The sequence below is a fragment of the Stegodyphus dumicola genome, chromosome 8 (genome assembly GCF_044657685.1).
Source record: "Stegodyphus dumicola isolate Sdum_Otavi_A_Nest chromosome 8, ASM4465768v1".
Classification (NCBI taxonomy): domain Eukaryota; kingdom Metazoa; phylum Arthropoda; class Arachnida; order Araneae; family Eresidae; genus Stegodyphus; species Stegodyphus dumicola.
Window position 1 is genome coordinate 96400000 of NC_140775.1, and position 17909 is coordinate 96417908.

Here is a 17909-nt window from a genome sequence, read left to right on the forward strand (position 1 = left end):
CTGCAAAAAATGGATTAAGGCATATTCTTTGTTTCTCTAATCATTTCAAAATGTGTTTATCAATTACATGCTGCTCTGGGGGGTGAAACGTCACAGCGCGCAATGAACTGGAAGTTGATCTGTCAGCACTATCCTTATCTTCAGGGCAGATGTTTTCATTTTATTTGACTTATAATTCCTTACTAAATGTAGTATTTCATCTCGATGTACTCCGTCTTTGATATGATTTAAATCAAATTCCTCGTCATTATAAATATTACAAATACACATCAAATAGTTTTCTGGTTGCAATTTTCTAATTTCGACTATGCGTAATGTATGTTTTACGCATGCACACGTTGAAAGAAATGTTTAATAAAGTAACCAAATAAATATTAAGCCTTTTTTTTTTTTGCAAATTTTGATACTCTTTAGATCATAATTGCTCTTTATTTCAGAAATTGTGGTTTCATATTTTTAATTTTATAATTTCTACATGCCATCTTACCAGATTTAAACTGATGATCTATAATCCGGGAAAACCGATAATCCTGAATCGCCGAAGTCCCAAGGATTTTAGTACTACTAACTGTTATGCTAAATTAATTAATGTTTTTGCGTATGTTTTAAGATTTATAAGAAATTGTAGATCCAAGCGAAAAACAAGCAGGTCATCTGACAGTAGATGAGGTTTCGTTAAGCGAAAATAAATTACTTTCCTTAGTCCAACAAAGCTTTCCTGAAGAATTCAAGAACTTGAGTAAGAAAAGGGAAGTACGTAGTCAGTTAAAATTTTTATGTCTCTTTTTAGATGAATTTTAAGTTATTAGAGTAGGTGGTAGACTGCAGGAAGCTAACTTGCTCTTTAACACAATGCACCCTGCTGTCCTGCCAAAAAATGATAAACTGACTCATTTAATTATGTTACACTATCATATTCGAAACTTTCGTACTGGAGCACAAGCACTCTTGCATAGTGTTAGACAAAAATTTTGGCCGATAAGTGGACGTAATCTTGCTAGAAAGATAGTAAGAGAATGTGTAACGTGTGCCAAGGTAAAACCAGTATTGCTAGATCAAAAGATGGGAAATTTACCATTAGAGAGACTAAATTTATCCTTTCCCTTTAACAACACTGGTGTTGACTTTTGTGGCCCTTTATACCAAAAGGGCCACAAAAAGTATACAACTCAGAAGAAAAGCGTAGTGCACAAGATGCCTCGAGATCGTTTCAAATTTGTCTACAGAATCATTTATTGCAGCTTTAAAACAATTTATTTCTAGAAAAGGTAAATGCGCGTCCTTACTTAGCGACAATGCTCAAAATTTTGTTGGGGCTAGCAATGAATTGAAGCGACTCTACAATTTTTTTAAATAACCTGATAAATTCTTAACCATTCTTAACCAAATATCTGACATCTGAAAGTGTGTGTATTTAATTATGGCAAAGCACACTAGGGCTATCTGCCTAAGAGGAGGGATGCCTTCGTGGAGGACTTTCTAAGGGAAACTGGCTCGTATACACGTTATACATGGGGAAAACCACGAAAACACCCATGCAGCCAGCCCGTTTGCGGGATTCGAACCTCGGACCGAACTACCAGTGTTCAGCGACTTTACCGCTCGGCCGCTGATGGGCTGACATCTGAAAGAATTCATTGGAAGTTTATCAATCCCAGGGAGGATCCCACTTTGGAGGTATATGGGAGGTAGGTGTTAAGTCGTTTAAGTGTTATCTTAAGCGTGCAGTTGGGAGATTGATTTTTACATTTGAGGAATTTCTTACAATTTTGAACCTGCACACTTTCTAGTCGGGCGACCTTTAACATCAATAATAGAGCCTGATTTAACTAATTTTTCTGATAGTTCTTTAAAGCGCACTACTAAAGTAATGCAATATTTGTGGAAAAGATGGCAAAATGATTACATCAGTTATTTACAGCAACGATTTAAGTGGTATTTCTCTAAGGATAGCATTAAAAAGGGCACTATAGTTTTAGTAAAGGAAGACAACATGCCCACTTCAACTTGGTTACTGGGTAAAATAGAAGAGCTAATTTATGGTAAGGATAAAAAGGTTAGAGTTTGTATTGTAAAAACCAAGTCAGGTTTTTTAAAAAGACCAATAACTAAATTAGCTGTACTACCAGTACATGTTACATAATTTCATGTATATTTCCTGAGTTCAAAAAATTATTATATATGCATTGTATTTTAATTTAGATGTTGTGCATTTCATGTTCTGTGGTTAATCATGTTTATTGCATTTGTTCATGTGTATCAATTTAAATTTTGTGATATGTGATATGGACTATATGGTGATTTAAAACTGTTTAATTTTGGTCATTGTTAACTATGTAACAAATGCCCAACACGGGCGGTACGTTAAGGCAGAAGTGATATGGCAACTACGATGAGAGAAAACAACAACGTGGACAGCTAGCGGCCATTTTGGATCGATTGCGTGCTGGGAGGTGCATGTATGTGATGGCAAGAGTGTCCATCCAAACAGAAGTAAAATAAAAGAAAGCTACAGTCCATTAAATTCAGTGTTTGTATTTCATGAATACTTTTATTCTCGAATAATGACATCAAATGATAAATCATCACAATGGGTTGAAACTGCATAGCAAATTAAATTTAAAATTTTATATGTGTCATCATAGAATTTAATACTGTAAGAAAAAGAAATGTTTAATATTGTTACGAAATGTACAGGCGCTGTGAGATAGCTTCCCTGCAAAGAAGGTTTAGGGTTGCCATAAAATAACAAGGGAAGGCAGGGTTGCCACATTTGGCGAAATTTGACAACAAAATTGAAGATATGCCATGGATGGATGGAGAACCTTCTGGAACGAATTCTTACTGGTTTAGCCCAGAATGTTCTCGAACACCAGCCAAAATCTATATAAACCCTGCTGGTCTGCAATCAGGCAGTGTGTGCCTTGCATAGAGTGCAAGATAGCGTTCCTTGTTATCTAGAGTGCGAGTCAGTGTGTCTCATCTAGTTAGTCCGTGCAGAGACGATCGAGTTGACAGCTCGGCAGCAAGTGCCGAGTGGGTAGTCGAGTGCATCGAAAGAGTTTCTTCATAGTGTATCGTTGAGGGAGCGTGTTGAGCTCCGGGAACGACTGAACCGAAGAGTCGGAAGCCGTGCTTTGTGTGTCGTCGAGTGCATCGAGAGTTGTAGTGTGGAGAGTCTCGAGAGTACGTGGAGTTCCAAGAACGACCGAGCAGAATTGGGAGCTGTACTCTGGTGCTTTGCAGTGAAGCTGTCATCACCGTTATAGCCTGATATCCTGTGTCACTGATTGTGTCAGCGTGTTTATAGTAGATCTTTGACGGCTATAAAAAGTGACTTTGGAGCTCTCCTAATTAATATTGTCTATATAAAGTGTGTTTCAATACTTAATCAAGTGTCGTCATTTTTCACTCCAACTCCCCACAAACATGAAAGAAGAAAATAACGTAACAATTGGTGTCAGAAAAGGAAAACGCAACAATATTGAATATCTGTGAAAGGGTTGGCTACAAAGGTATTTTCCATGGTTCTCCCCCATGTGTAATGTAAATATGGACCAGTTATCCTTGGAAAGTCCTTTATGAATATTCCTGTACTTAGGCAAACAGTTCTCTTCTGTTTAACACACAATAACGCGCCGAACAAATACTAATTCAGAAGTCAAATAACACAAATCAGCGTTCAAATTCCCACAACTCTAGTTTCCATGGTTTTACCGAACCACCATCATCAGCTGCAAAAGCGCAAATGAATGAGATAGGATATAATGATCAGATCAGATAAGAAAGCTTGGACAGAAAATCATCTAGTGGCGCCATCTGTTGATGAACCCAGAACTAAAACATAATTTCTTTAAAGGCTGAAGGCAAAGATGGATTGGAATTAGGATCATTAACTAGAACAGAAAGATATTTTTTAATGTGAAATGCCTCTAGAAAATCCAGTTCTCTAATGGAAGATGTTTTTTGAATAATTTTGGCAGCAGAAAAATTGAAAGTGTGATTTTCGGACCAACAATGTTGGGCAACAGAAGACTTCTGTGTTTTCTTTTTTCTAACATATGCCTCATGTTCCTTGATGCGAAATTTTAAGGCTCTCTTAGTTTGGCAAATGTAAATTAAATCACACTGGCAAGGAATCCTATAAATATTCCTGGGCTGTTTCGAGAATTCTGACTAACTTGTCAATCGAAATTTTCTCGTTTTCAGTAACTTCTCTGTCACTTTCTTAACTATCGGTAGCGGTTTTTTCCGAATCTAGAACCATACTACAGTTTTCACCATTCATTAATTGATTGTTCATTGAGAAGCAGTCATCAAAATGAAAAACTTCTTTTATACAATCTTCATTTATTACCGCTCCTCCGCATTTCTTTACAAAATCCGTTAATTGGAAAATTTTACCTTTATTTTGCAATATCCAAAAACCTTTAAAATTAGTAGCTATCATCCTCAAATTTAGCTATCCTTCACTATACATGTTTGGCTATGCATCATGAGCTTGGCGACTAACAAGTTGTTCTGTTAAATTTTATCTTGCTTCTATCGCCTGAATTGTATTAGTTTAGTTATTTATTATATTTATGTCTATTTCTTGCACATGCTTAAGGCTTATCAGAGTTCTGAATAAATAAATTGCCACCATATACTTAAACCTTATTGAGAGCCGGCGCTAGATATCTTGCCGCCTGATGCAGTCTCTGTGGGCCCTAAATTCTTCGACTCGATACGGCCACATCAGCCCTGGCGCTGGTTCTGGGTTTATGTGAATAACAAATCAGTTACTCTTAATTCAAATAGCCCTAAATGTAATCTTTGGGTTTATGAGTATTATTAACAAAATCTATTTTTAGCATATAGAAAGTTTTGGTAAATTTTTCCTCGTCAACATTTTTAGCGCATTTAACTTAAATTTGTAATCATCGCCAGGCGTAATGTCAACATAAAAGGTTACCATACTCCTTTATTATTCAATTACTAACATAAAATAATTGTTTAGGCATCACTACATGAGGCAGTACTCAATTTGTCATGTTTTGATAAACATGCGGTGATGAAAGTAAAGTATAATAAATAATGATTCGTCAGATTGGCGTCAAATCAACGATGTATTTATGTGGAATGTTTGGGTTTGAGATGTATACCAAGCACATATGCAGCAAGAGAGCCAAATTACTGATCGTACAAATTTAGGCTAAAATAATTGGCTCTTCAGTAACAAGGTATTTTATTTAGTGTCGAAGTGACATTAAGAATCGGAACTCTCCAGATGTTTTATTATGCGCTGAGGGGGTTATCAAATGCGCATGCATAAAGCCTACAAGAAAACATTGTTGGTGGTTTTGAGGTCCGGATTTTAGATCATTCCGTATAATGGACATCTGGATTTTGGACTTTATACTGTATCCCGAATTGCCAAAGTCCCAACGAGTCCGGATTTCGGACTTTGTGTTGTATTAAATATATGTAAAAAAATCTTTTTGTAATATTTTTTCTGTCATTTTTTGATGCAGTCTACAACAGACAAGAGCTTTATGCTGAATTCATAGTGTTATAATTCATTACAAGTTTTTTTTTTTTTTTTTTTTTTTTCTTTTCTGAGCAGACTTTACTATGTTCCATTTGAGTATTATGAATTGTGGATAGTAGTGAAAGTCTTTTGTTTTTTTTTAATCTGTCTTTTTCATCACCATAACTTTCCAAAGATATGATTTCTTATTTTTTATTATTTATTCATTTATTTATTTATTTATTTATTATTATTATTATTATTATTATTTTAGTTTTCTTTGCTGCATTTCCTTTCAAATTTCTTTCTCTTCAATCTTGCTGTATGTGTCTGTTCAACATGGAATAAGTTTGTCTACTAACTCCAGTGAAGAATAATAATTGTCTAATAGCCTTTATTAGTACAGGATCCATCACTGTCAGGACAACTTTGATGAAATGCAAAGATTAAGCTATTCAGGTTCCAGAGTTGCATCTTTTCCTGTGTAAACTGTAATTGACCACACATAATCAGATACTGACTTACACACCACATAAAATTTTAATCCAAACCTCACTTTTTTTATGAGAATAAATAGCTTCTATTTTAATCGTCTCTTAATCAGCATAAAGCTCTTGTCTGTTGTAACACTTCAGATTGGTGTCATCATTTCTCATTTAGATGTTTGATAACTGTCATACTTTTACCAGTTTGGAGCATTCATGATTTTAAGTGCCAACCCACAAGAAAATGTATCAAAAAATGTTTCATAAAGTTATACTGTATTTCTCCTGCCTTCTTAGCGAGCTTTCGTGGTGTGGTGATCTGCATGCTCAAAGTGTAATTCAGAGGTCTGTGTTTCGATACCCGGCGAAGGCGTTGCTAATTTTTCATTTCTCCTGTTTCCAAAAATACCTCATGTCTCTACAGTGGCGCCCAAACTAAAAGGGTGCTGGACGATGATTCTCCTCACCTAGGATTTGGTGATTGGGTCACCTAAAAAAAAAGTCACCCTTTAAAAAGGGGAGTATATAAGGTATTTTTCCTGTCTTCTTAGCTAGCCTTCATGGTGTAGTGGTCAGCATGCTCAGCGCGTAATTGAGAGATCTGCAGTTCGATTCTCAGCGAAGGCGTTGCTAATTTTTTATCTTTCCTGCTTCCAAACAATACCTAATGTCTCTACAGTAAAACATCCAAAATATCAAGACAGAAGAGAAACATGCCTCAAATAAATCACAAAAGTGAAGCAACAACCTGTGTTAGGTGCAGATTTTAGCATAGAAACTCTATCAATTTGAAAGGTGAACAATGTCCTTCTTCATCAGGTGCAAAGAAATCTGCAACTGAAAAACCAAGTTATGAACACATTTATACTCTAAGAAAATTGAGAGAAATGACAGAGTACTGCCATCTGTTAGTAGAAGTAATAACGGAAATTGAAGAATTAGGATAACAGAGATTTAAAAGTGTTAGGTAGGACTGAATTAAAATTATTAAATAACAAAGTAATTTTGTGAATGTGAAAAGCTTCAAAAAATCTAATTCTCCAGTGGAAGAAGCATTCTGGATAATTTCTGCAGACCAAAAGTCGAAACTGTGATTAAATTTCCAACTATGATCAGCAATCGAAGACTTGTAAATTTCACCTCTTCAGACATAAGATTCATGTTCTTTAATGGGAAACAATGTTCTTTTGGTTTGGCCAATATATCTTGAACCACACTGACAAGATATGCTGCAAATTCCCCAAGAACTGGAGTCAGAAATAGTATCTCTAAGAACTGAACAATGAATTTTACTAATAGCCAAGAAAATGACTTGCAAATTGAACTTCTGGAGAATTCTTGCAATTTTGTACCTGACAGAAGGATGAAAGGGTATGTTATTAAACAGTGGAATGTTTTCTTGCATGAAAAGAGGAAAACTTTTTAAGAGCTTTATTCACAACCATGGGAAAAAAATTCTCTCTCAATGGGAACTGCTCTCAAATAATTGCATTAATTATCAAGTAGAGATTCAGAGGAACGAACTTTGAGAGCACGAAAAACATAATAGCAAAAAGAAGCCATTTTTTTGTTTAGTCAAATGACATAGCATGGAAAGGCTGATAAACAGAAAAGGGTTTACAGTAAGCGGTAGTGCTGAAAACAGATTCATTGCAGATTATAAGAATATCAAAGAAAGGAAGAGTATTCTCAGATTCAAATTTGAACTGGATGGATGGATCAATCAAATTAATAAAATATGTGATAAGTCTTCTTTGTTACCATCAAAAAGCGCAAAAGTTTTGTCAGTGTAGGGAATCAAGAGAAGAAAAGATAGTTTCTCACATAATTTGACTTCAAAATAGTGCATGTACATATCAGCAAGTATAGGACTGAAGGAATTACCCACAGCTAATCCTTCGATTTGGCGATAATATTTATTTTGGAAAACAAAGTGAGTTTGACTCAAACATACTTTAGTAAGTGAAATTAACTCTTTAATTTCAATGCAAGAAATGGAATTCTCGAAGCTTAGTTTCAAGGCAATTAAGTGATCCTTCGACTGGAATATTAGTTAACATAGATTTAACTTCGAGTGAAACAATAATGGAGTGCAGGGCAGAAATATCTTCAAGTTTAAGCAACGACTTCACAAGAATTTTTTACAGTGTTAATATTATTAGGACTACTATTTCTTCTTATCTGTTTTGGAAACATGTAAGTGTCCTGAGTAGAACAGTGAGTTTACCTAAACTATAAAAGAGATAACAAGAAAAAGGAAGTGTGTAACTACCCTTTATTCTTCACAATTCACAGGTGCTCCCACATTTTGGGCTACAAAGACTGCCACTTGTGGTCTGAACGTAAGAAAATAAAAACTACAAGCTAACTAAATTTAAATAAGAGCTAAACCCGAATACTTTACACCGACTAGTAACACTAAGATTGGCCTTTTAGATTTTTACATATGTAGAATGCTAACTGCGCGAGAACTACAATACATCTTCAATATCAAGAGAACTAAACCTCTGGCCTTAAAGACGGACAGCAACTGACTGAAAGCATGTGTGAAATAAAGTGGTGAGAAGGCTTACTCTCTCTCTCTCTACTTGGCGAAAAGCCATGACTTAAATACTTAAAAGAGTTGTGAAGCACAATTTGCATAAACAGACTGATGCATTTATTCTATCCGGAAGTGGAAAATAAGAGAGGACAGTAAAGTTTTAAAATAAAATAAATGTTAGTAAAACTTAACATCCTTATAATATTATTAAAAAGTAAAATACAAAAAGAAAGAGAAAATACAAAACTAAATATTTCTCCAAAGGACAAGATGCTGTTCCTAAGTTGGAAAGATGTTGTTCCAAAGATGCTGGCCATAGGATAAGATGCTGTTCCTAAGTTGGAAAGATGTTGTTCCAAAGATGCCGGCCGTAGGATAAAGTGCTGTTCCTAAGTTGAGTTTCTATGCTAAAAATCTTTGTCTAACACAGGTTGCTGCTTCACTTTTATGGTCCAAAATATCGTCAACTTGTCTGTGAACAGATGGAATACTAGTAAAATTAAACTAAGAGCATGTAACTGGAAGATTTTTAACACCAGCTTCAGTAAAATTTCTAACACAACTCAAATCTACAAAGAACTGAGCTCACTACACGAATCACATGAAGAAGAATCCAGGCAACTGAAAGACATCTCTAAATTTGTATCAGAATTCAGTTGACAAAGTATTTTCATCATATTCTTCCACAATTCCTTAAAGAAAAATGTTCAAGAAAACGAAAACCTTGCATACAACAGAATAAAAGTTTCACGAGACGAGAAAATTTCCAGTTATAGAAAAAAAAAAAGACTAATGAAACCTTTAAAATAGCACGGACAAATTTTGCTATCTATTGAAACATATTGGAACTAAATAAATGATTTATACAATATTAAAAATAAATGAAATACAAAAGAAGAAACTCAGAAAATATCGATTCACATATGCTGTATGGGTAAACGAGTAGAGGAAACTTTGAGTAGCCTATACACAGCATGGGAAAATCTGTTGAATGCAAGAAGGGCTTGAACGCAAGGAAAAAAAGCTTTGATTTTAATGTAATAGTTTTATGTCAATTGTATTACTTATATCAGCAGTATCATTTTACTGCTGCTTGCTATTTATCAAAAAGGTACTCTTTAATGTTTTAATTTAAAAATTATAAATTTTCTGAATATATAAAAGTTAGAAATAAAAAATATAAAAATTACGGTATGATTTAATATAGTTACCTTTATTGAATATTGAAGTGTATAGATACAGTTAATTTGGTTTATACAGAAGTGCACATTGACAACTTTGCCTCAAGAGAAAAAATATCTAGGCATGGCTCTGGTTCTGTCATATGCTTTCTGAGCACTGAAGCCTATTGAAATCCTTTGGCAAATGAAAATCCAGTATGTGAGGCATTTTTATCCCGGCAGCAAGTGGAGTAGGGAGTTCAGAAACAATGCGAGTTCTGTGACAGATGCTCCCTGCCCAAGTCAAGCACACAGTATTGAGTTTTTACTGCAGCAGCTGAAGCCATTGTGATGGACAATCAGCACATGATGGTAGATGAATTAGTTGAAATCTGAACATTAGTCATGGCTCAGCAGATCACATTATTCATGACATACTTGAATTTCACAAACTGTCTGCAAAGTGGATTCCACAGCATCTTGCTCCAGAACTGAAAGAGTGACATGATGATACCTGAGAAGAACTTTATCGGCTCTTTGAACCAGAAAGTGATGGCTTCTTTGCAAGAATCATTACAGGAGACGAAACCTATCCTCTAACACCAACCCCAAACCAAGAAAGCAAGCAAGGAATGTTGATATTCATTACCAAAACTTTTAAGAAGTTCCGAGTGCAGGTTATGCTGATTTTCTTGTGGAATGAACGAGGCATTATCTTGAAACACTACATGCCTACGGGATCAACAGCATGTTTTTTTCAACATATATTTGGCCTGCAATTGCTTAAAGCGGCATGGGCATCTGACTAGAAATTTCATTTTGCAGTACGACAATGCTCAACCTCATACAGCTTATGCAACAGTTGCAACCATCACTGACCCTCACTTTGAAACTTTTTTGCATCAACCATACTCACTAAACCCCACCCCAAGTAATTACCCTATATTTGGATCACTCAAAGAGGTGATAGAAGGGAAGAAATTTTGTTGCGATGAAGAGGTGCACTAGGTGGTGCACAAGTGGCTACGCACATGACCACAAGAATTTTTTCGCAGAGGAATCTGTGTACTTCCTGTGCACCGAAGGAAATGTGTTACACATCAGGGAGACTATGCTGATTAAGTGATACACTTATGTTCCACCACCGTTCGATAAATGGCATGTAAAAAATATTCAAGGCTTTCATTTGACCCACCTTCATAAGTTGATAAAAAATATTTAGTAATAGAATTTAATATGCTTCAAAATGTTTTCAAATGCATATAATTTTTCTTGTCATTGGAGAAATTTGGTTTCACCATTCCTTGTTTACCCACCGTTGTTCAGTCTTTTGAGAGTTCAATGATTTCTCGATCTACAAAATTGTATTGATAAACTTTGAAATATCCAGATCCAATTGTTTCTATTTTTGTTGGATACTACGATTTCCAATAATTTGAACCTTTCATGATTTAGTCTTTGTAACTTTACAAATGTCAGTCCATCACCTCAAGTAAATTAGGCATTTATGAGAAGAGACCCCCATCCCCTACAAGGCATAATGATAAACTACATTGATGTGAAATAAAGCTTCATTCTCTGATTGTTTTCGTATTCAATAGCAGAATCTGTTTTTCTCCACTTAAATTTACAATGCCTTCACAGAAAGCTAAATTTCAAACTTTCATCCTAAAAAAATTATTTATCAGTAGCTTTATGCATAGAAATGCTTGTTTAAAATATAAAACTTTAACTATTGGTTATGTTTGATATGGCAACTTAGTACGTAAGTTTTTAATCTCTTGCCAACATGATAATTGTGGGCACATAAATCACCATTTGTCACGTTGCATCCAACTAATCTAATAAACATGTACTTTAAATTTTTTATGAATTTGCTTTACAAAATAAAATAATATAAATCACATTTGTTTACTTTTGATATTAATTAGATTTTAGAGAAAGACTGATTAATTAGAAAATTAATTTTAAAGTAAAATTTAAAAAACTGACTTTTAAATTTAATATAACTTCAATAATAGTTATCGAATTTAATTTTGATTACCTCAAAATTACAAAAAATTATTTGTAAAAATGTAACTCTTCTTAATTATCACATATTTTCTTAATTCTTCTCTTTTTCAGAAAGGAAATCAACAGATCAAAATGTAGTTTTAATGAAAATGATAAATAAGTTATAATGTCCGAATTGAAATATAGAAAGAACTTTTTCCTTTAAAACACTTAAAAGTGAATGGTTATTTTTTTTTATGGAAACCGACGCAAAATGCAATGCAAATTGCTCAACTCACTACTCATACAATGAATATTAAAATATAATAAAGTAAATAATTTCATATGAGTCAGAAAAGGAAACTAAAAGTGATTGAACAAGTTTGGTCATTTAAAATCAGACAAAATAAATAAATAAATAAATAAAACTGGAAGCAAAACAAACCCACAAAGCATAAGGACATACTCCTTTTTAAGAAGGAATAGTAAAATTAACTCTCTTTATTAATCCTATTTTTTCTAATTATTCTTTACTACTATTTCACTATTTAGATAAATTTATACCTGTTCTACCTGACAGTTATTTGCAATTTAATTGTAATTAGTGCATTTCAAAAAATAAATCTTTTCATAGGGAATGAATCTTTAAACTTTATTATCTTTAGTAAAGCAAATATTAATGCAACGAATTCAAGATTTTATAAGCATGCCTTTTTTTTAAGAAGAAACTTTTCTATGAGTAAATGAAAAGAGAATGATTTTATTTAAAGCATTAAGATTTTTTGCAGATAATATAAGAAAAGTATAACTAACATTAATATAAATTAATATATTATAGAGACTATAGATTAATATATTTTAAAATATTTCAATAAAGTTTAATTTTGAAACTTATAATACTTACTGGAGATGGAGACGTAGCAATACCTAAGCCATCTGAAGAATGTACTGCAAATGCAGTAATGATGTATGTAGACAAAAAATCAGGCACAGAATGAGAAACTGAAGCAGTCCCATCACTCCTAATAATAATAAATATGCACGAAAAATGAGAACACAAATGGAAAACAGGTTACAATTCCTTATGATTATCACTTAAAATAATTTATACAATACAAAATTCTCAAACACTGCTTTTGCTTTATACAAAATCATCTGCATTTAAAAAAGGAAATAAACAGTAATAATAAAATTATAATTACAATAGAGTTTTATAGACTAATAATACATTAATTACAGATACAAATTATGACTATTACAGAACATTTTTCAAGAGTAAAGGATTTTTGTTTAGCTTGGTTAAGGTCTGAAATACGAGGAACTAAGAAACTAAACCTAAACTTTATGCTTCATGGAATGAATGAAAAAAAAAAAAAAAAAAAAAGCTGTGATATCTGTGTCTACAATTTATAATAAAGACATAAATTTATTAATGCTTTGTTAAAAATAATTTTTTACATGTTTAAAAAAATATATGAATATCTGGTAATAAAGAAAGTAATTCTATTCTATTATTCATATATAATAGGAAAAAATAATTATTCAGAACAACCCTGTTGTTATATTAATCCACAGCCAAGTTTCAGGATACAGCTTTCTAATAACTAGACGTCCTTCAGGAACTACAGCTTCAGGAAGCTCAGCTGGTGGTTGAATGGGTGTGTTGTTAATATTTTCATCAATGCGTATGACATTTTCACGGAATAAATCTAGTAAAAAATAAATTTTAAATTATGCTTCTGCTGGGATGATATAATTTAATGAATTATATTCTACACTAAAAATTTCCTTCATTTTTCAAATTACTTAAGAGCACAAGAGAATAAAATATTTCAAAGAAATACTATTTTTTGAGAGATGTTAAACTATACCTTTCTTAAAAGTAAACAATTTACCTATTCAGTGGTAATTTTTTTTATCTTTTTAAAATACCAGATGTACTCGGAAAATAATCATCCACTGCATTAGTAATGCAAATATAACTAAATTTCATCAAAAACGTCAACCAGCCAAAAAATTAAGGAAAATATTTTTAAAAAATTACAATGTTCTTAAATTAAAAACTAGAAGAGAGAATTTTAAATAGCATTACAAAAATGTTCGATTTATATGGCACAACTACAAAATTCATAAATTACAATACATACCTTAGAGCAACATCTAGTTAATGTTATATTAAGTCTATGAATATCTCCCATAAAATTAATCTTACTGTACAACTGCAAACTATTTCATAAGTTCAATTTTTGTGATTAAAAAGTTTTTTAAAGTAAAAATATAAAAGAATTACACTTTCATTCTGAGACCTTTTAAAAAAATGTTTCAGAAAGAAATTTTTAATTTATAGTCTAACTTCACTTGGTGACATGACTTAAAACATGGGGAGACAAACAAACAGAAAAGGGTTCAAAATAAAGAGTAGTTCTAAAATCAGATTCATTGTGGATTATAAGAATATCAAGGAAGGGAAACTGTATTATCAGATTTAACTTCAAAAGTGAACTATATGGTTGGATCAATCAAATTTATAACTGATAAAAATCTAGGACAAATCTTATTCATTACCATCAAAAATCCTGAAAGTGTTGTCTACATAACGAACGAATCTAGAGAAAATGTAGTTTGTCAAATAATTTGAACTAAAAAAAGTGCATGTAAATGTCAGCAAGTATAGGACTGAGGGAATTAACAGCTAATCCTTTAAAGCTGACTCAAAGAGAAATTACTCTTCAATTTCAATATGTGTAAAATGGAATTCATGAAGCCTAGTTTCAAGGAATTTTAGTGCTCCTTCTATTGGAACATTAGTAAATATAGATTTAACATCAAAAGAAACAATAATGGAGTGTAGGGAAGAACTATATTTCCCTCTGAGTGGCACCAGATTTCGATCTGTCAAGAAGACCTGTATATATTTAAACAACATTTATTAGTTAAATTTCTATAATTACTTATTTTAGTCTCTTTTCATAAACTTACATTCATTAAGGTGACATTATTAAAAAAAGTAAGAAAGCAGATTATAATCAATTATAAGCTAATATTTGCCAAGTTACAAAAAATCTGATGACCAGATACACTGGTATGCAAAAATTAAGGACGAGACAGTTTTTTTCAAAATAACTTTGTACAAAAGCTTTCCAAATCAACACATTTAATACCGTAAGATCCCCAATACGTAAGGACATGAGTAATATAAGCAACACTTACTAAAAGAGAAATCAGAGGGATAAAAAGAAGCTTTATTGAAAAAGTAGCATGGAGCACAATGCGAATGAAAGCCTAAACATCCCTTTGATGGGTGTCCAGCAAGAAACATCTGGTCTTTAATAGGGGATATGATCTCCCCTGACTGCTAGGCAGGTTTCACAGCGTCTGCCCATGCTGAGAATGAGGATGTCAATGAGTTGTTGAGGCAGTGCTGCCCATTCGTCTTGCAGCGCCAATCGAAGCTCCGGAATCGTTACTGGTGGTAAGGTACGAGCTGCCAAGCATCTGCCTAGAAAATCCCATACATGCTCGATGGGATTGAGATCCGGATATCGTGCCGGCCAATCCATACGTTCAATATCCTCACTCTCTAAGAGCTGTTCGGCAGCTACTGTGTGATGACATGGTGCATTGTCGTCCATGAAAAGGAACTGCTGACCCATAGCACCTCTAAAAAGACACACATATGGAAGAAGAATCTCGTTACAATAACGGGTCCCGTTGACTGAACCTGTGTCGAAGATGTGAAGGTCTGTACGACTACCAAGCATGATGCCTTCCTATACGAGAACACCGCCACCTCCATACCTGTCCCTTTCAATGATGTTCGAGGGATGATTGTGGCTTCCCCGCTCTCTCCAGATGAGTATGCGATGAGAATCGCTACTCAGACTGAATCTGCTCTCATCTGTAAAGAGTACTCGTTCCCATTCATTGTCTCTCTCCAATTCCGGTGTTCCCGGCACCACAGAGAACGCCTTCTCCGATGGGCAGGGGTTAGAGGTACACACCGTACAGGGCGTCGTGCAAACAGACCACCACCGTGCAGTCTTCTGGCCACGGTAAAACGCGATATCGGTCGTCCAGTCGCCTGTGTCATGTGTCTAGCGATTTCTCCCGCTGTCTGCCGCCTGTTTCTTCTGGCCTGTAAGGTCATCTGCAGGTGTGGTTCCTCGTGGACGACCACTACTAAACCCCCCGATAGCTGTTCATGTAGTTTGAAATTGTCTCCAAAGTCATGAAACGATGCTGTGAGCAATTCCGAACTCTGCAGCCACACTTGTCACACTGTGGCCTTCCTCCAACTTCCCAATGATTCGACCTCGGGTAAAAGCATCCAGATGTCGTCTAACAGATTGATTATTCGCTATTTCTTGCTGAGGCAGCAACTCGGTGTGATATTAACTGTTATACGGCATGCAATCTCTTTGCCAGAAATACTGATCTTACACCAACAACATGCTTTATACTACTCAGACACTCCCCCATTACGTCTACCTGTCTATCTGCGCATGTGCTACCGTACATCACCTTACTTAATCTCCTGATTGGTCTTTCTGCCCGCTCTGCCTCTTCGTTCAGCTGATATGCTAATTTTTCAACTTCATCCTTAATTTTTGCACACCAGTGTAAAGCAGGTCATGGTATTCAGAAGGTTCAATGACTTCAAAAGAATTTTTTACAAAGTAAATCAATGAGTTCAAAAGAATGTTTTACAAAGTAAATATTGTTAAAAAGTAAAGGAGAAAATCTAGAAACTAAATAGTTGGCCAAATTATATGATGCTGTCAAAATTAGAAACAATACGTTGAAAAGAAATTCCAATTTTGTGGACTTCAGGGAGAGCACAAATAACCTGTGCAGCTAGCAATAGGTGGAATGAGTGATTTTTTAAACTATCAGAAAATTTAACAGTTGTTTTAACTTTTAGAAGGTCCAAAGGTTGAAGAATCCTAACAGATTGAGCAATATGGGCCTTCAATTATCAGTTTAGTGGCTCCATCAATTTGTATGCATTTGTCCATAACAATGATCTCATTTTTGGAAATAATGATGTGAGGATTAAAATGAATTCCAAGTAAGGCCTTCATTTCCTTTTGGTTAAGTTTAGAAACAAATGATTTGTTATTAAAATTTGTGTTATAGGTATTTAAAAGGTGAACTGTATCTTTCTGTATTTCTGAAATTAAAAGCTTTTTCAATAGGAACAATGATTTCAGGAACTGAAAGTTTAGATATCTTTAAAAAGTTATATTTTAATACTTTCATCAGATCCTCTGAAAGATTCACATTAGAGATATTAACAATAGGGATTAGTATTCAGAGTGGGAAGGTTAACAGGATGGGATGGGCTAGATGACTGGGATATGAGTTTTTAGAATTTAGAAGCAAAGACCTTTTTTATGCCATTTATAAACAGTTTCAGTTCTAAACGAAAATTCATGATCAAAAGAGGAAACATTAAATGTAGAATTGGCGATTTTCAAATTCAATTTGAATTTAAGCATAATTTATTTAATCTGAAAAGATTATTTGAGATTACATTTGACTTGTATAAATTTGAGAATGATATTCTGATGTGTGTAATTAAGCAAAAAAATGGAGATGGTTCAAGAATCTTATAAGCTTAAGGCTTAACTTTCAGAATCGGTTCTAGTCTGTTGACATATTAAACTGAAAGGGGAATAAGTACAAAAAAGTGATGAATATTAAAAGTATAAAATAATGCAAAACAGTTAAAATATGAAATGATGATAAGAAAAATGTTAAAATAAAAATACTACACAATCCAGTGCAATATAAAATGAAACCCAACTGATGCATCAAAGAATTAACAAATACGCAAAAGGAAATATGAAAAAATGAATGCAGATTAAAGGGAAATACAATCAAAAAGAGAATTTCAAAATTGAAAGAATCCAGCAAACACACAGAATGGCAATGCAAAAAACATAATGGCACAAGTGGACAAATGAACAAAACAGGAAGAACTTTCCCAAAAATGCCAGTTGATAGCAAAAATCAAGAGAGAAGAGAATCACACCAAAGTAAGGCATAAATATTAGGCAAAGCAACAAGTTTTTGCTTGTTTTACTATTTGGCTTTTGGAATAAATATAGTTCCCTTCTTTGCTCCAGATGATAATGATTCTGCACCTGTTGCCCTTGAAACTGATACAGTCTTAATTAAAACATACATCAAACAATATGTTGTTGCTTTGCCTAATATTT

The 17909-nt window shown here is 33.7% G+C and overlaps 1 protein-coding gene across 2 annotated transcripts in view; it reads right to left on the bottom strand.

The window, feature by feature from the left end:
- Nucleotides 1-17909, bottom strand: part of LOC118202453 (CD109 antigen-like) — a 148951-nt gene that overhangs the window by 86685 nt on the left and 44357 nt on the right. For both annotated transcript variants that reach the window (XR_015042626.1, XM_085822147.1), the window contains exons 18-19: nucleotides 13241-13397; nucleotides 12593-12710 (exon numbers count right to left, since the gene is read on the bottom strand). Coding sequence is in view for 1 of the 2 variants with exons in the window: in XM_085822147.1 (XP_085678273.1) it covers nucleotides 12593-12710; nucleotides 13241-13397 (275 nt within the window). In the remaining variant the exon portion in view is untranslated. The remainder of the gene's footprint in view (nucleotides 1-12592; nucleotides 12711-13240; nucleotides 13398-17909) is intronic.